At 41.9% G+C, this 19,728-nt stretch overlaps 1 protein-coding gene across 1 annotated transcript; it reads right to left on the reverse strand.

The window, feature by feature from the left end:
• Positions 1-270: 270 nt before the first annotated feature.
• BFSP1 (beaded filament structural protein 1) lies at positions 271-19,008 on the reverse strand. The gene is made up of 8 exons (XM_064414894.1): positions 17,427-19,008; positions 11,370-11,430; positions 8,327-8,422; positions 7,445-7,537; positions 6,649-6,756; positions 4,280-4,500; positions 2,910-2,995; positions 271-1,607 (listed from the first exon to the last, which is right to left on the reverse strand). Exons 1-8 carry the CDS (start codon positions 17,795-17,797, stop codon positions 661-663), a joined length of 1,983 nt encoding a protein of 660 aa, XP_064270964.1. The 5' UTR covers positions 17,798-19,008; the 3' UTR covers positions 271-660.
• Positions 19,009-19,728: the final 720 nt, after the last annotated feature.

Genomic DNA, 19,728 nt, shown 5'->3' on the forward strand with positions numbered 1-19,728 from the left:
GTAAGGGAGATCTCCCTTCAGGGAATTTTATTCTAAGAGCAGTAAGAGCTTATCTTGAATACAGCAAGTTTGTCTTTATTGCCAAAAAGAAAGGTCTGCTAAGCTCTTTGCTATTTAAAGACTCTAAAAGGGAGAGATTTTGGAACAGGTTATTTAAGAGGTATCCAGCCCTTTCCCTGGGAAACCTCCTGCACACCAGTCAGGTGATATTTACAAGTAGGTCTGTGAGTCCATGTTGTAGGCAAAATAAACCCACAGTGAGTATCTTTGGTAGAAGGCAAAACTTTTATTAAATGAACCAGATGTCACAAGTTAACATTTGCAGCTGTGTCAAAGATGGGGGGTCGTACGGCAGTTAAAGGAGCAGTAGAGGAATATGCAAATTTGTCCCGGATACTGTGGAAAGCCAGGCAGCTCTGTCATAATAATTTCTTCCCATGTGTCCTAATCATGAAAATCAGTTGTATAGGATGTGCCCTGGAGAACACTAATGGTTGTTGCACCAAAGGTGAGCCTACATCAGACAGAATTGCCATCAAGGTTTCAATCTGTTCCATACCAAACAGCAAAAATCTCACTACTGTATCATTCGGTCAGGAAAAAAACACAGTAATTTAATAACTATGTCAGACAAATCGACTATCAGAGGGTATGTGTCACTTAAGAGCCTTTGTCACCTGGTTTCTTCTTGCTTGTCTTCTCTATCATTGTCTCAACAATCATTGCCGTCTCTTCATATGTCTGAATTTTGTCATCTGAAAACTTCTCAATGGACTCCACCACCTCCACCTTCTCATAGCTCATCGAGCCAGGTAAGGCTGCTTCCCTGAACAAAAGGCCCTGCTTATCTTCTCGCTCATATTCTGTCTCTCGAAGGAGTCCTGGCTCAGTTGGGCTTATCAGACCAGAGGAAGTAACTGTCTCAGGCTCAGAGATCTCCGGGTACTTTGTGATTTGCTCAATTTTTCCTCTTGCTTTTTTCCCCCATTCAAGTACATCTTCTTTCCCCTCCTCCCTCTGTTTATCTGGGAGTTCAAACTCTTCTCTCCTTTCACAGATTTCCCCTTTCTCTTTTTCTGGTGGTTCGGCAGGTTCTGGCAGCTCTGGTATGGGCGTCACATCACCACCATTCATCACCTTCCCATTGCCAGTGGAAACTGTGATCCCTCCCGCAGCAGGGATACAGGGGGCCAAGATGCAAGGTTCTTGATAGCCTTCCTCCCCTGTCACCAGCACATAACGCCCTTTGGGATGGGCATCAGGCTTAGCCTCTGGTCTCTTGTGGACTCTTATTTTCTCCCTCACAATATTACACAATTTATCAAAGGCTTTACTTATCTGGGCTCCATCAGGTACGTCCTCTGGGCCCATTTCTTTTTCATCAAATTCTGATCCTTCTTGCTCGGGTTCACACCTGACTGAGCCTTCATGCCTAAACTCCATCCTATCTTGGTCAAAACCTTCCAGAGTTCTTTCATACATTCTTTCAGGGGAGTGACTGTCGGTTATGTCTTTTGACATCAGCTCCTTTTTCCTGGCAATTTTCTTTGTCAGGCCTTTTTGTCTGGGCTTTATACTGGCAATGTCTTGCATGGCCTGGGTGATATCTAAAAAAAATCAAAGCAAAGAGAACAACAAACAGCGCTTGAATACATTCACTGCAAATGCTAGAGCTGCCTCTTGCCCTCACTACTGCAGGTGGAGAGCCTTTGTATCGTGGGGGTCTAAAAGCGAGCCAGGCACCTCCACTCCTGACAATTTGGAGTATGGACAGATGTTGAGAGTCATGTCAGGAGGGAGCAGCAGTGGCTGGTGGTCACAGAGCTCAGAAGGCACCCATGTACAAAGGCATCACTCAGACACTGTCACTGAGCTCTTAGAACCCCCTGATTCCGATTTCCTGGGCAATCAGTAGGCGCAGATCCCATGAGAGCTTAGCAGCAGCAGGAGCATAGGCAAGATACTGATTACCATGGCATGAGCAGCTAGAGCAGAGGAGACAGGGGTAGGTACTGATAATTACAAGAACATGGGGACAGACAGATATTAACATACTTTCCCCAGGGCAGCTGTTTTGTCCCCTGCCACAGTACAGTAACACACATGAAATACTATGCTCATCATGCAGAAGAAATCAGTGGTGTGTCTAGAGACAGGCCAAATCCTCAGCATGTAAAACACCACTTTGCACAACAGTAGTTATTTACAGCTGCTGAGGATCTGGCCTCAGGCATTATGGACCCATTCAATATAAAACTGCTACAATTCACAAAGCAGTTAGAAAAATTAGAGCTGCATTCCAAAAACATCCCTCATACGATGGTTTGTCTCCATTCTCAAGGCAGTTTGTCATTATTAAAACCCCAGTAAGCCTTGGATTTAAGTCATCCCATGTGTTAGAACCTATCGCACCAATTCCTTTGTTGAGAGCAGTCTTGCTCATTTAGCTCTGGCCATTTCCTTGTCAGCAGGTTTACAAGCATCCTAATTCTAACAAGTCAAGCCAACATACAACATAGAGAAAACATAATTCATAGGAAAACAGGCCTCAAAAATGGCCTGGTGCACTTAACATACCTCGGTGCTCTTTGCACATCACTAAAGTGCAAACAGACTCAGAATGAGTCAACACAAAACTTGCAGCTCTTTCCACCATTTCAGGTGCCTTTTGATTTTACTCTTGACTGGCCTAAGTAGCAAACTGTAGAAATTAGCAAAGAAATGCTTTTGCTTGTGGTTTTGGCCTTTGACAGCTTGTCTCAAGGCCAGCTGAGGTAAGCTGAAGTGATTGCATTTACAAGCCTGTAGTCAGGCTGTCGCGACTGCTGGCCATATTAAAGACAGATGGACAAACAGCTTAAAATACAAAGATGTCCTGACAGACACAGAAAGACACATCACAGGTTTACCTCTTCCTCTTGAAGCCTGAGGTTGGGCAGGTCGGTAAATCTGTGTGAAGAGTGTGACTGGGGTTCCTGCTATAGCAGAGTTTAGCCTGTGGAGAATATGTGCATCCATCAGTTCTCTCCCCACCATTTCAGGGAAAGCAAGTGAAATTGTGCAAAATTAAGCACAGAGGTTAAAGAAATCTACTTCTCTAAGGTGAGGAGTCAAAAAGAATGATGGGAACCTGCTTCTTGTCTGGGGAAAATCAAGACAGCCACAGCATCTTCACAGGAGTGAAGCTGGTTTCTGCCAGCAGGAGACATGGGATACTCCAGTAGGTAAAGTACACCAGTAATTACAACATGTAGCAACAGCTTTGCATTTAGCATGGCACTTTGAAAAGGTGGGAAGCTTTTGCATGGGCAAACAGTCAATCCAAGCCTACCAGCGGTCAGCAAGAACTCTAAATCCATTTTTACCATGCTGGCTGGCAAAAAAGGTAATTTGGAGCAGTCTTCCTTGGAAAACATTTGAGGAGTCAGTAGTATTAAGGGTTAAAAATTAAAACTGAGAGGCAGGCCAATTGCAAAACAGTTACTGTATCTTTGTCCTCCCCAGTCTGCTCTGCTGGAATTTGAGATGTTTTGTCCTGTCAGAGACCAAGTGTCAATATGGTGTTCAGAATTACTCTGTTAAGATATATCTAACTAGAACTCAGTGTCCAAAATTAGACCTGAAAATTAAATTCCCATTCCCCACACATAGGATGGACTATTTAGTGAGTGTTCTTCCCCTGCATTTTCTGCACAGCCTGGAGCAGTAGTTTGGGTGCTTCGGGGTCTGGCTCTGCTGCTGTGAAAGATCCTTTTCTCCACTGTGGCTGATGGTTGACATTAGAGGGAGACAGTGCTCCTCTGTAGGTTTAAGCACAACCCAAATCCCTGCCAATTTCTTGTATTTTTCCTCTTTCTCCCCATGCCTGAGTAATGGCTTTGCTGTGAAGAATGCTTTGCTTTACAGGGCATTTGCTTTGTCTGCACCCTCCAAAAATCAACCTGCTGGTAGTGTTGAGCTAGTGTCACCAACACCCAGTCTGAGGAGAGGATGTTCAGATTGCTTTTGTGTGCTCCTGACCTCTGTACACTGATGCCAGGACAGCATATGGAAAGGAGACTGCATGGACAGAAAAGCCCAAAATGGCTCTGACCCTTTCCTTGGCAGAAGTTTGACCAGATTTTGCATCTAATTAGATTTCTATCCCTAGATATCTACCAGTGAAAGGTGTGAAAATGCTATAGCTTTAGGTGAATCAAACATCCTTAAACATAATTTTTTCCAATGAGATAATAGAGATCACTGGTCCCTTTGTGAGTGCCCAGAAATCCAGCCTTACCGGCTGTCCTCATTCTCGATGATCCGTTTGTACCGTTCCAGCTCGTTCTCCAGGGACTGCTGGTAGATCACCAGCTGGCGGCAGTCAGTGGTGTACTTCTCCAAGATCCTCTCAGCCTCCTCTATCCCCTTCCTAAGGTTTTCAATCTGCTCATTGTAAAGCTGAATTTCATCGTCATAACTTTCCTGGGTGTTTTTAATTGCTTGCTCCAGCATGGTTGTCTGGTAAATAAAATCGGTGGTGAAAGAAGCAGCTTTGAAAAATTCACCATCCCCATATTTTAAGCATAATGAAAGGCAAGTCATGCTTTATTACAATATGATGCTGAACTACTGAAACAGAGGAGCAATTTCACTACCTTTGTTCAGTTATTCAAAAAGCAGTAACTTATCAGAGTGGGCAGGGCCTTACAAGGACAGTAAAAGTTCTTAACTGGGAAGATGAGCTCAAGAAATACCCACTCTCTGTGGTCTGCAGACAGGGCAAATAAGACCAAAAGTCACATTTTAAACAAAGATCTCTCCTTTTAAGTTCAATTTCTCAGCCTTTTTACTTCAGCAATAAAACCAATGAGCACATCAACCAGGAGGTGGCAAAAGTCGCCTTCCAAAAATAAATGCTGAGTTTCAGGTGGGATGTTTCACCCTGTAAATCTCCTCTCAGTTTCTTCTGCTATTTTTAGCTACTTATTATAGTTATTTTTTCTTTTTTTTCCCCTACATTTCAAAGAGATGAACTCACAAAAAGTTAATGGGGCAATAAGTGACTAAAGAATTCTTCAATAATTGATTTATTTCTGTACGCTTCAGGCAAGATAAAAAAAGGGACTTTTAAGAGCCAAGAGCCTAAATATAGAAGCGATGTCCCTTGTCATTAGTTTGGTTATGTTGTAGTGTACAAGACTGAGACTCTTTTCTGTTCAGTGCTCATGGGGTGGGGTCCATGACCTCTCAGGCACATGGCTGTCAGGTCCAGAAACAGGAAAGCAAAGAAACTTGATGACACCTCAGTCATCAGATCCAGCCTTCACTATCAGAAGCAACTGTGTTACTGACCTCCACTCATAAAGCTATTTCACTCTTTTAATCTTAAGCAACAAGAAGGAATGAATGAATGAATAATCTCTTTCTAACTGGGATGGGAAGATTTGATTTTGAGAGCCGCACAACTAATTCCCCAAAGACTGCCTCTCTCCACCTGCCAGCAGAAGGCTGATTTCCTCCTCTTTTTCTCTATATTGATTCACTATCTCATCCTCATGTTGATTCCTGTCCATCCCAGAGTGCATGTGTCCTTTCCATCAGAGCATCAGACATGAGAAAGAGACCAAGGAAAATACACTGCCCTGACCCTAATCAAAGAAGTCATGCTCAGGAAGTTATGAGCTGCTGCTATGGCTGTTCACAAAATCCCACCAAAAGATGTTTTTGTCAATATTTCATTCCTCTCAACTGGATGGACAACTCGAGGCACAAAGGAAGCTGTACTTAGGGTCAGTCTCCACCCCATCTGCTAAAAAACATTCAGCTGCATGGAGGTAGAGATGCCATTGGCAACTATTTAGATCTGGTTTCTGTCCATTTCAGCCTTCAGCTGCTCCTCCTCCTCCTCCTGCCACCCAGCCCTGCACTGCACTCATGTTTGCAGGCACTGGCTGGAGAAGGTTGATTTAGGGCAAGTTTGGCTGGGAGATGGCAAGGACAACTAGTCAAAGTCTTGGCCAGACATTTTTAGCAAATCAGGACTTGGCAAAAAACATATGGTTTTTCCTGCTGGTAGTGTCCAAGCATGGGAGAGATGCTGGCTTAACGCTTAGTAGCGACATGGATGAAGGCAGAAAGCCAAATGTAGCTCATAGCCCTCTCAGCTTTGCTCCCCAAACCTGTTCAGTTTTCCCCACAGCAAGCTCAGCATTGGATGTGGCAGTGATAGAAAGGATTGGGCAGAGCCCTGAGGGTTCCCCATCAGTTTTCATGGAGCCAATTTCCAGCCAGAGCTCAGCAAGTAAGAAAGTCATAAGAGCCTTGTGGGACTTTTCCATTCACAATATCTTGCTGATTCTGTCCTGCAGGAATCCAGTTGAATTGTGGAAATCATCCCTAATCAGGCATTCTGATAAAGACAAATCTTCATTGCACCTACAATACCTACAGCCCACCCTGGCCATCTAAACCTGACAATTTGATCCATTGAGAGAATGGGAATCAAACAGCTGAAGAAAAAGATGGAAATCTAAAAGGAAAATGCACTCCAAGTCCACCAAGTTAACATAACCATGTTAAAGCCATGTTAGAGGTTTTACCAAGTGATCATAAAAAAAAGCAGTTCATGAGCAACATGGTTGTGTTTATGGCTAGTGATGCCAATACCTCTGTCTGCAGCTTGTATTTCTGTGCCTGTAGCTGGCAGAGGATGCTCTTGTATTCCTCCAGCTGGCTCTGCAGAACAGGGATCCTCCTCTCTGCTATCAGTTTTTCCTGGTTGGAAGAAAACAATGTGTGTACAGGAAATTATGTTTCACTCCTAAAAAGATCCAAAAGAAATTGCACTACTGGAAATAAACTGTAAAGACAAATAGAAAATGGCAAAAGACAGATAAAAGGTGGGTATTGAACCTCGAGCCAAATTCTGTTGAATGGTGTCACGGCTTTAAGAATAAAGATATCAGATGGCATGTCTGTAACAGTACAGGTTAGACCCTGTAAACCTGGTCACATCTTCCAAATAATGAACATTCCTGCCACAGCCACTCATAGTGGTGGAAATCACCAAGTTTTCATCTAGTCTGTATCAATTAATTTCATTTAAATTTTCACCACATCTCACCCCTTCAGGATAAAATTTCCTTTCTCTTAAAATATTCGTATATCCTGCCAGCTCCTCCTCAGAGAAGAAGCACAACTACTTCAAATACCTTTGTACCACACATTTTTGGGACTAATATATATGCTGGAGTGCACCTGGCAAAGACAATCTCTCTTTCCTCATTGATACAGTTTTTCAAAGCTACAGTAAATTTTTTTCTCCCCTATTCATCGTTCAGTACTTACACATTGTTTTGACAGTTCTCACCTAACCTTGGAGCAGAAGTTAAATGATCTGGGACACTTAAAGTGTAAACATTATCTCTTTCTTACTTAGAGCTGTGCTTAGAGAAATACTTACCTCACATATGCCAGTGGTTATTGGGGACACACGCGGAGTTGTCTGGATGATCTGCTGCAAGACATTGACATAGGTCTGGATTTCCATGAGGTTCTGTGATAAGATAAAAACATTTTCATTAGAAAATGCCATGATAAGGTAGACATTTCCATGTACTCCTTGGGCTTATTTTTAGATATGTAATTATTTTAGCTCATAAAAGTCCAATTCCTGTTCAGGCTTGGGTTTGGAATGCAACTTATAACTGCTTTTGAGTGCAGGAGTGCTAGCAGTTTCATCATACTGAGGGTATATCACAGACTTTTGGATAAGGAGTGTACAGTTCATAGCCTTAATTGAAAATTCCATGATTTCCAATTTCATAGGAGATTTTTTAAAATAAGAATCACAAATATCTTTGCATGTGGCATGAAAAAGAGTCACTTTTTTTCAAAAGCAGCCAAGATGGGACAGTGGCTTGATCGCAAAGACCCACTTCCCAAGTTCTCCCAGGAAGAAGGCAACAAGTGTTAAAGTCAGCTGCAGTGGAATCATACAATGTCTGCTGATTAACTGGAATGCCCTCTCCCAAAAAATTGGATGAAGAAAGCAACAGCTTCCTTAGCATGAAATATAAGACACCTTGATCAGCACTTTGGGTTAAACCATGACACCAGGTTGACAAATTCAAGACTCTGCTACATCTGTAGTGACTGGACCCTGAGAAGAGTGTTTGGGTGCTGCAAACCATCTGGCTGTTGTGCCCACTGAAAATAAATAGTGCTATGTGCACCCACGAAAACACAAATGCAATGTGCTTTAATTTGCCACCCATTTGATCATGGAGAAGGGCAAAGTTCCACATCTATCTCTACAAGGAAAACAGCAATTTCAGCCAGTTACCTTCTTGTATCTGTCCTTTGTAGCATTGATGTCATCTTGCAGGAACTGGGACTCAATTTGCAGCTCCAGGTTGCACAGCAAGGCTTCGTCAGCTTCCTGCAATGCAGAGACACGTGGCATGGTGGTATGTGTGGCTGGAGTGCCAAACCCACAGCAATCCCACAGGCACTGCAGGAGCCACTGTGCACATGGAGCAGCCTGCCTGGAGCGTAAGAGCCTACTGGAACATACAGCAGTATCATGAAACCAACAAACAGGAGCCATGTTATTCACCATGCCCTGCACAAATGTAATTTACAATAGAGTTTGGCACTGGCACTGTCAAAATAATGCTGGGAGCCAAGTAGTAGACATTTGAAATACCAGATTTTGATGTTAAAATCTTAAAGTGGTGGATGAGCCTTAAACAAATGACACCAGCAGACTAAGGCATTGATTTCTCTAGTGTCATGACAAGATCTGAGGTATCCTGATTCCTTTTTAAAAACCCTTGTAAAGAAGTCCTTCTAAAAACCCAGGATGGTCCACAGTATTTGCAGCCTCTTTGGTATGTTCACAAATGTCACTAATGTTTGTAAATTTGGAGCCATTTCTGGAAATAAAAATGACAGCTGACCAAGTTTAGGAAAAAATCATCTTGCTGCACAAGTTTATAATACTTTGGGATTTGCGAAGACAAAAGTTCCTAACATCCAATTAGTTCAAAGAACAAACCATATGACTAGCAACCATGATCTCAGAGTACACAGGTATGAGTGGCCCTGGTCTTTACATCTAATGAAATCTCCTTTTCTGTTCAAAGGCTTAATTTAGATTTTTCCTATGTTACATTATTTAACATAAAAAATGGAATTCAGGTAATTTCCATGGAACTTGGCAATATATTTTACTAATATGTGAGAGTAGTGATATGTTTTATTTTTCTGCTTAATGAATTATTTCTTTTTTAGGTTTGGCATTAACTACGACCATAAAACATAATTTTTGAGAAAGCATCGTAAAAAAATTTAACTGAGTACTCCTTGCAACTCTACAAAACATGCCAGTTCCTCCACCAGTTTGCAATTTGCCTCAAGAAAGTCCTGTTTTCTGCATTTAACTCAAAGAATACAAAAATAAGTATTTGAAGGTAGCTCTTTCAAATTACCCATGTGCCATTATCAGCTGCAAAAATACCTCTGTGAGTGGATCATGGGTTGCAAACAAACCATTGAGGTCTGTGGGTGCAGCACATGACTGGTAGAAGAGGATTTTTTCCTTTTGCATGCCTACAGCACGCGCTGTTCCAAAAATGTGTAATGCTGGCTGTCTTATTGTGCTGCTAAGCCTCCCAGGCACAGAACTCTCCAGCAGGCTCTGCTTTGTGAGCCAGGGGCTGATTCAGACACATCCAGCCCAGCACAATCAGAGCCAGCCACCAGGAATGCCCGCTGCTTTTCTGCACTCCTCTCCTGTCCTATTGAGAGGAAGATCAGCAGGACAATGGCCATGTTGGGAGGTTTGGGAGGGAGCCAAAAAAAGCTCCCAGGCCCTTAGATAACACCTATAAGCAAATATTTCTGTATGCAATAAACAAAAGCAGGTTTTGGCTTTCCAAATATTCCCTCAAAGGGGAAAAATTCTTCTGCTTTTATTCCATGCTTTCAAAGAGACCAGCTTCCTCGATGGAGCTGTGTATCAGAACAGTGCATTGTCTACATATTTTCTTTTGAACTTTGCGGTATTTGCTAATCACTCAGCTTCTGAAAAGCCATTCTGCTTTATGTTATGATTCCAGAACACTGGACCATGTGCTGAAGCAATGTTTTCATTACTGTGGAAGAGAAATTCTTTAGATCTCTCCAGAACCAGTATTTTCCCAGCTGTCAGATAAAGAATGAGTTTGCACCTGCACGTGCAGGTTTTCAGGCCACATCTTGGGTCCTGTACAGAAAACCAGCTGTATTCCCTCCAGCACCTGATGCTCCCAGTGGAAGGAGCTGCAACAGAGGTGTACAGGGACATCTTGGGATAAAAAACACCCTCGTGCCTCAAGATTTTGTGAGCTGTGCCTAGGGTTGGTGAATCAATTCATTTTCTTTAGCTGCAGATTCGTTGAGAGGAACTGTGAAGATAGACTTACCAGCTCCAGCAAACCTATAACAAAAGTGTTACCTTCAAAAAAATTTTTAAGGGTTTGCAGGATGTTCAACAGCAGAGTGTTCTGGAAAACAGAACTGATGTGGGATGTCAAGAGCTCACTGGCTATAGAAATGCTAAAATGCACTTTTTGTCTTTTCTTATTATAAAACATACATATCATTGATATGGCAATGCTCCAGCAGAGCAGGTCCAGCCATCTATAGCAAGGAAATAAAAAAATAATCTCTATTTAATCCACCTTTAATGGTTTTTCAATACAGAAGATGAATGATAGCCTGTGCAAAGTAGAACTGGGGAAAGATATAACACTATGTTCTTCACCCAGATGAAGGCTAGCAGCGAGAGAGGATGACTCAAGATTTTTCAGTTTCACAGACCTGGTTTCTAAACTTCCAAAATACTTCAGCCAACTTTTATCTTTCTCTAAGCTTTGTATTATGTTAAATCTTATTATTTTTATAATTGCTTTTCCCATGGTATTAGTTTAAGAACTATATTGATGTAAAAGGAACAAACCAGGGGGAATTGCAGCTTCTCTTTTATTTGGAAACCTAATGGGAAGCTGAGCGTCTGTCCTGGGAAGGGCTGACCATATCCTGCAAGAGACTAAGGAGCTTTGAGACACTCCAGGCTTCAAAACATGGACTTAATCAGCAATTATTCATGGCATGGTTATCATTAGTGACTATTTTAATACAGTAGCTATGTTTAAAAAGCATGGGGAAAAGGTTGTCAAGGCTCAGACACACAGGGAGGGGGAGGATGGAGAAGGGCATAATGACAATAAATGCCTTCCTCTGACATTTATCTTCCCACTGCTTCTTCAAAGCAGCTCGCTGTAGTAAATGAAACCAAAGGGAAAACATTGCACACCTTCCCCCTGGCATTTTCCCAGACTTACTTTATTAAGGTGCTCCAGGGTTTCTTTTAGCCTCTGCTGATATTCACGTTCGTTTCTATACCTGGAAGTAGGAGAAAAGGAGATAAAAGTTCAGAAGTTCATCCCTCGGCAAACTGCATTTTTATCTGCACTGTCATGCACAAGATATGCTTCACGCTACAGGAGAATATGAATCTTGAAAGGGCCCAAAAGGTTTATTCATGGATTAGTATTAGTTATTTTTTTGGTGCTAGAATTGCCTAAACTCTTGTCTTCGGCTTACGTAACAGAATACAATGAAATGTTTGCTATCACTTTTTTACAGAATGCCCAAGAATAGATTATCTGCAATAAAAGCATATTCCATTGGTGTTGAACTACAGTGACAGCCATTCAGCAGTGATTATTCTGTGAGGATTTGCTACAATGGTACAGGAACATTTAATTACATTGTTCTTGGTTTTCTATTGTACTTGCTGTTGTTCAATAAGCGCTTTAATGACAGGCACATTAAACACGAAGATTGCAATTTTACCTATTGACCATGTAAGAAAGACATTGGATTGGGATGCCTAGATGGATCAAGCTTTGTGTCCCCTTTAATGGCAATTTGTATATTAGCTTGGTCAAAAGAACAAGTGAGCCTTAGTAAGGACTGCATTTAACCAACTATTCTTATGCGTTTATAAAACATCCACAAGTGCATGAAGTGCATGTTCCTGATGCTGAGTTGGATATATAATGTGTTTATGTTTGGTTTGAGGAAGCAGCACATATTCTTTAAGAATTAGGACTCCACATTTGTATGTAAATAGAATTATCTTCTAGAAAGTCCTTTTACTCACAGAGCACAAAACTTAATTGTTGTTTATTGTAATTTATTCCCTTCCCTAAGTAAACCTCATATGAAATGTTCAACAGTAGATGTGGCTTAAAACTCCATTTAAAAAAAAAAAAAAAAAAAAAACAAACAAAGAAACAAACAAACAAAAAAATCACAAAAAAACCCAAAGAAACAAACAAAAAAGCCCCTGAAAAGCCACCAGCCAGAAGCAATTTTGGCAATCAGACTTTGCCATCAGTACTCAACAAGTGACTTATCAAACTCCAACAGCAGCAGAAATACAGTCTTAACCCTTTAAATTTAACACTTTACTCTCCCTAAAATAATAGATGTAGAGATATATTAAAAAGCTATCATTATCTTACTATCTACAAGAAGCACTCTGGTAGGTGACAAGTCAGCTCTGGTGATAAGGATCCTTCATTTGCAGTAAAAGCAATGGACACCAATGCAAGCCAAAATTCAGAACAGAACATAAGTCCTTGTCTGTCTTCTGAAATTATTGATCCAGCCCAGATGTGCTGGGGATATCAAAGGGATTTGCTTCAGTCAAGAGGGAACTCGACAGCTCCGGGACTGAGCACATCAAGGATCAAGTTATAATGATCATGTCAGCCTCAGTTCTCCTGAAGGATGAACAACCAACATTACTCTCATCTCTTTCAACACATACTGGAAAGCTGAGTGGATGATGTCACTCACAAACTGACCAGGACCACAAAGGAAGAACTTGGCAGAACAAGGAAATGGATTTAACCTGGTGCTCTGGTTTACCAACTTCTTCTGAAAACCCATAATAGCAGGGTTGGTCACTGGTCTGTTCTCAATTCTTACATGAACAGCAAATAACCAAGTGAAAATGATGAGGTTTTATTTCATTATCACTCCAATAAATTGCTGAAAAGACTAAAATAACATCCTTTTTGCCAATTAGTACAAACACCAGTTTCACTTCCAAGGCTAGAATATTTTTCAGCTTCAGAAGTGAGACTGCCTTTGTTTCAGGAGTTTACCAAGTAGTTCAACTCCAGCCAGTTTTCTATTTATTTAATTTTTTTTTTGTGCACTTCACAGTAAACACTTTCCTAACTTTGATACTTTCTGACAGCTGAGCAAGAATGAAGCAAATTGTGGCATCTTGTGAAAATCAAATACACAGTTACAATAAAAGGCTGGTTTTCCACTCACAGTAATATATAACCATCTGATGTGTCTAAACCTCAGCCCTAATGTAATTCAGATGTCATTGCTAGATCCTCACTCAAAAGATTTTTCAGTTACTAAAATATTCAGCTACATTTTCCTTTACTCTCAAATAACCCAAATATGTGCTTTGCCACATAGCTGTAAATCTACCTGGCAGCTTGGGAGAGTTAGTCTTGCATGATTATCTTTTGAAGGAGAATTTCTTTCAAGTAATGTTCAGTATTTTCCAGAAGTTCAGTACAAAAGTGCTATGGACCTCTTTGAAATGCTTCAGAGACCTCAGGATGCCTCTGTGCCTGCTGAAACGTATTTGTAAGTGCAATGGCTGATGAGTAGCAACCCTGTTATGCTTCAAAGTTGATTTTTATGTTTAGTAATTAGCTAGTCGTGTCCAAAACTTTTTTTATTAGATGTTTGCTGGTCAGACATTGCTGGAGCTTAAGAGCCATTAAGTCAATTTTCTTCATTAAAAAAAAAAAAAACAAAAACAACCAAAAAAACCCCAAAAAACCAAAAACAAAAACCAAAACCAAAAAACCTTCAAAAACCAACAAAACACGAACCTTCTCACCTAGTCAGGTAGCTTTAGGTCAACGACAAACATTTTTGGACTGTTGAAAGAAAAGGGATGTTAACTGTTTTGTTTGTTGGGGTTTGTTTTTGTTTTTGTTTTTTGTTTTGGGGGTTTTTTTGTTTTGTTTTGTTTTGTTTTGCATAGGGGAATAGAATGGTGGGGAGGGAGCTGCCAGACTCAAAGAAAGCAGATCAGAGGATTAAAGATTTCAATCACCTCTTTTTTTTTGGACCCTGCCTCTGCTGCAAGGGCTCGCTCCCCTTCAAAGAGGAAACAGTAACAATCCATCCCAGCAATACACAATGGCCAGATACTCAATTTGGTGTCAAACCTGAGCCTTTCATCTGAATAAAAATGGTGCCTCTCTGTTGAATGCTACAGAAAGGCAGTAGCACCTCTTGGCTACTACCTTTGTCATTTTCTCTTCCCCTGATGCACCTCACTAACCTTCCGTCAACAGACAGCATCAATTTGGGTGCCAAGGATGGCACAGGCTATGAAAGAGAGGTCCTACAAGGATGATGGACAGGCCAGTAATATTTGTCACCCAGGGTCATTCCCTGAATGCTCAGATGAGCCCAAGAGGGTTGTGCTTTGCTGATTTATGAACAGATTATATCTGTGTTATCAATAAGCCACTGCTGAGCAGCTGACAGTCACAGGACAATATTCTGGCAGATTGTGGAGAGTGTGGAGGGCAAATGCTCCTCATCTTAGCTGCAGCAGGATGAAGTCCCTCCTATCACCAGAGAAGCAGCAGCAGTGCCAAGACAATCCCTGCAGAAGGGGCAGGAAGGCAGCTTTGCCAGTGGAGTCCCCACATCCTAGCTATTGTGTTTTACCACTTCTTTTTGTTTTCTCACACGTGTTGGGTCTCCACTCTGGCCCCAAAGGGTGTTAGCTTATCAGAGTATCAACACACAGCAGAGTATCACATCTGTTCTGGAGAGCACTGTGCCAATTACTGTGTCCAGGGAATCATGTTCACTGCATTAGCAGTGCACAAATTTTTTAATTAAACAATTGATTAGCAAGACTTTTAATTTCTGAAGTCTGTTTATCCTGTTCAGTTAAGGCCACTAAAATCTGGATTCCAGTACCTTTCCCAATATCATGGAGAGAGAAATACCATCCTGTCCCACATCCAGATGCAATGTTGCTATAATATTGGTGGTCAGGTGCTCAATAGGTAGCATAATTAGTGGTTTTTACTAGATGCATCCCGACTATTCCCAACATTGATTGTTTGGTTGGTTTGGTTTTTATTTGTTTTTTTTTTGTTTTTGTTTTTGTTTTTTTGGGGGTTTTTTTTGTTTGTTTGTTTGTTTGTTTTTTTTTTTTTTTGCAACTTCAAGAGAAAGCATTCTCCCCTGGTACATAATCTGAACTATTCATGTTAATGAGAAAAGCTATGAATGTGACCATAGAGGATTTAAAAGTGAATTTCAATGTAGTTCTACTTTTTAATGGTTGATGAACATTTAATTGCACAGACCCAGTAGTCTTAGGCTCTACTCTGTCTAAATGCAACTTTAAAAGGCCTATTTATATAAATGTAGCTTAAAAGGTTTACTTAGATACAAATCTATTTCCCCAACAGTGAAGGTGAGTGAAAGAATGGATTGTAACAGTCAAAATTCTTTGCATTAGTGAAGGACACAGACATTTGTCAATTAATTGATTCAAAATGCTCCCCTCTAAGAGATTTTGTTAATACTAGTGCACCAAAAGCTTTATGCTTCGAGCTGCAGCAAGAAACCTGCAGTTGCCAACAGAATAAAGACTCAGGGAGGAGAGCAGGACTTCAGCACAGGAATGTTTCTGGTTTCAGCAGCCCCTAATAGGGCACAGAAGATTATTCCTCCCATATTTTATTTAGGGAGCTTTGTTTATAACTTTCAGGAACTGAAATCAGAGCTATAAGATGGCAGAGTACATGTTATGTATCTTTAATTTTTAAATTGCAATTTTTGGCTTGAATTTAGTCAAGGTTTCCTTCTTTTGTTTACAGCTGCTGAGTGAGCATCCCGGGACTGAACAAAAAAGTACCACCCTTTTTTTTTCTAGGAAGCCACTAACTACCCCTTTAGCAGGTCATAAATCTTACTTTCTGAAAGCACAGCCCTTTTCCTGGGTGTTGTCTCCTCCTCTGGATTTTCAATGTCGTGTATTATTCCCCACCTTTCTACAGTTTGCTTAAAGCAGCTCCAATAAAGTAAATTACTTTGTGTCACATTACTAATCCTGTATTATTCACACAGATTTTTGACTAATATGCAGCTAGAAAATTAAGTACTGAGTGTAGTCAAATCCTCATGAGCACCGTGCAATAAAAACACGAGCAAGTACCAGAGTCAACAGCTAAACTACAGCATTGACTCACAGTTGAATTTCCTGCTCATAAATATTGAAATACAGTTCTGCCTAATCAGGTGCTTGTTACCCACTGGCACTGAGTCAGGACATTGTGGGCATCTGACCACTGGCAGCAATAAGCCTCAGTGCCCTGGATGGGCTATTCTCTCCTGTCAGATGAAAAAGATAGATCGGGGCTTGGCATTTCTATAGGTATGATGTAGCTCACAACCCCTACTTGGCTGCTTATTTGGCAGTGTGCCAAATTTTTATGGGTGACATAGCCAGATAGACATTTTGGGGATAAAAAATCCCTGACCAATAAGTAACAGGAGGATTAAACTCTTTTGTCCTATGAGCGATGCTCATCAACTCTTGTGTAATTTAGCCATGTGACCAAAATTGCCTGTTGCTGGAGGGAAGGCAGTCATCTCCATCAGCGTGTGAGGCTCCTGCTCTTTGATTTTTGGTGGCGCAGAGGTTAAAGAGGTGAAATTAGGGGAAGCCTATTCTTATTGTTTTAGTGGCAGAAGATGGAAATGCAAGATGCAAGGAAGAAGAAGAGGGCAAATTTTATAGGAAAAAATGTATCTCCTTTGTTTTCATGACACATCACAGATGTGGTTGGCACAGACTGGCCCAGGTACTTCATGGTGGCTGCAAATAAGAGTTTCTCAGAGACATCCTGCATATTTCAGAAGATGTTTGGGATGGTGTAACTCTGGGCTGCTCAGACACAAGACTTGCTTTCAGACACCTGGTAGTCAAATAAGGTTATTTTGTCGTTGCAGCTCAGAGCACAGTTCTCTTACGTCTAATGAACAACAGCAGTCGATGTGTGCCAGGGCTGCTGCTGTAGAATGGAGAGAGCATTTTCCCATCTATGAGCAGGGAGACCAGGAAAGGCAGAGCTGCAGCTCCCCAAGTCCTGATACCTTACTTTTCACCATGGGCTTACACACCGTCCCTTGACAAGCCTGATACACACAGAGAGGCATCACCCACACTCAAGAAGTAGCAGTGACACCGAACCCATCCTTATTACAAAGATTAACTATGGAAATGACACCACCCGTCCTCCACGGATTGTAAGCCTTACTTGTTGCGGTACTCATCGAGCATGCGCTGGGCATCCTTCTCCTCCCGCTCCAGCTTGGCTCGGTCAGAAGCCAGCTCCCTCATCCGCTGCCGGTTGAACTCAATCTGCCCAGCAAAGGCTTCGTCCAAGCCCACCAGCTCATCCATGCGCTGGAAGGTCTCCAGCTGCTTGCGCAGGATGGTGTTGCGCTGCTCCAGCACACGCGCACGGTTGATGTAGCTGGCAAAGCGCTCGTTGAGCTCCTGCAGGTTCTCCAGGCCCCGGGCTTGGGCCAAACTGTCGAATTCCGGGGAGCCTCGCAGCTCATCGTAGGCATCTGACCGCTCGTACTTCTCCTTGCGTACCTCACGGAGGAAGCTGCTCCTGTACATGGCTTCAGAGGGGCTGTGCAGTGCCGGGGTCCCCTCTTGTGTGCCTGCCTGTCTCTCCAGTTTGGATCTGAATTATGTCTGGGGGGTTTGGGGAAGAAGAACTGAACATAGTCCCCACCCCCAGACGATTAGGACTTGTCTCCAGGGTGGTTTGTGGCACTAAAGGCATCATCTGCAGCAGTGAACTAAATAAATCCCAATGGCCCCGCCTTGGAGCTGCCCATCCAGGCGTCAGCAGTTCGGAGGAGCGGCGGGCACAGAAGGGCTAGGGGCTTTTCTTTTCCAGCATTGCAATCGTGTACAGCCAGGATAAAAGAGAGCAACATCCAGCTTTCACCCGGTGGATTAAAGCATTATCCATGGAAAACAAAACAACTGCTTTGCAGTTTTGAAGGCTGAGCTCAAAGCCTTTCATGGCTGTGCTGGGGGGAGAGTTTTGTCCCATGGAGTGTCCCCAGGGCTGTGCACAGAGGCCTTCTGCTGAGACAGGATTTTGGTGTGAGTGGATGGCAGCCTTTGATTTTTGTTATTTGACAGGGTTTTTTTGTGATCATTTAGAATGACGGGATAATATATAAAAATTAATGTGACTCCAGCTCCATGGGCAAGATTTGGTCATTTTGTTCTCACTTCAGGCTTCATGTCAGGATTTTCTGCAGGTTAATTCTACCTGGCATGAGAAGAATCCAAGCAGCAATGGTACTAAAACCCCTGGCTTAACAGAGCCTCTTTGGGAAGCCACTTTCTTTGGGGATAGCCAAAAGACAGTCCACCTCATCGTGAACTTTCCATACTATCCCGGAGGAGCCACCATTCTTCCTTTACTTCCACCATAATGGAGTCTTGTGTGCTGCCATTCCCTAAAAGGCTTTAATTTCCCCTTGATGCAACTCCTCTAGTATTTTTTTCCTGTCTTTCACGTGAAAAACTCTATTTCTTGGATGTGTTCTTCCCTAATCTACTTGTCCAGACAGAAAGCCCAACACCAAGCCATTCCAATTTTGAGATATCATTTAATAGTTCATATAAAAGTCAATTTCACTTCTTAATGGTCATATCTTAAATGAGTACTTAAAACTCATGTATTTTGAAGCTCAACATATCTCAAGGCACTGATGGCAAGTACAGAGGTGAAGAAAGCAGTTGCTGCTCAGGTGACTCAAAAAGTTCAACTTCAAAAAGAAAGATTGGGTTCTCTGCTACTAAATTTGAATCAAAAGGGGGAAAAGTTCATTAGACATATCCTACATATTTCTTATTCTGCTTCAGATTATTTGCAAGTGCCATGGGGAAAGATCAAATGATTTCTCCAAAAATTAAATTAGGCTGCACACACAGACTGTACAGCTCCACAGTCTACTTCCAAAGTATATAAATAGCAAAACAGAGATAGATCTTTCAGAAATGTTTGCGATCTTTATGAACCAGTGAATGTGAAACCACTGGTTTCCATGCTGCACAAACATATCAGCATTTGCAGCTTTTTGGCAGGAGCAGCCTGATTACCCCAACAATGTAGCTGAGCTTTTAACAAAGTTAGTCTTTCAGAAGAGATCAGAAAGTAGATTCTGCTGGATTGTGGGCGGTGTATTTTCATGGCAAGAGTTTTTATGGATTTAGACAGCCTTTCAGTAAAATAATAGCCCACGTAAGTGCTATTCCATCTCTCTTTCAGTGGCTGGAAGAAGCACTGACTCCATGCTGACCTTAAGTCCTTAGGTAGTAAAAGGACTGGCCTTCCAGTGACTCACCATGTCCCTAAACGGGGTGGTCTGTCTGCAGAGGAACCCCTGCAGTCCCACTTTCTGTTATTGAGATTTATCCCACGCCTTCTACTGGGAGAATCTGGGTTTGGTATAGCATGCTTTGCTATTACATGCATGTCTGTAAGGTGAGATCCCTGACTCCAAGACCTCATCCTGGGCAGTTTC

The sequence above is a fragment of the Passer domesticus genome, chromosome 3 (genome assembly GCF_036417665.1).
Source record: "Passer domesticus isolate bPasDom1 chromosome 3, bPasDom1.hap1, whole genome shotgun sequence".
NCBI classification, from domain to species: Eukaryota; Metazoa; Chordata; class Aves; order Passeriformes; family Passeridae; genus Passer; species Passer domesticus.

Excerpts from the sequence above, each read along its gene's own strand:
- BFSP1 (XM_064414894.1), bottom strand. The coding sequence starts at position 17,797 with ATGTACAGGAGCAGCTTCCTCCGTGAGGTACGCAAGGAGAAGTACGAG. Across the intron at positions 7,538-8,326 it reads CAAAGGACAGATACAAGAAG|AACCTCATGGAAATCCAGAC; the intron begins GTAACTGGCTGA and ends ATCTTATCACAG. Across the intron at positions 2,996-4,279 it reads ATCGAGAATGAGGACAGCCG|GCTAAACTCTGCTATAGCAG; the intron begins GTAAGGCTGGAT and ends TATTCTCCACAG.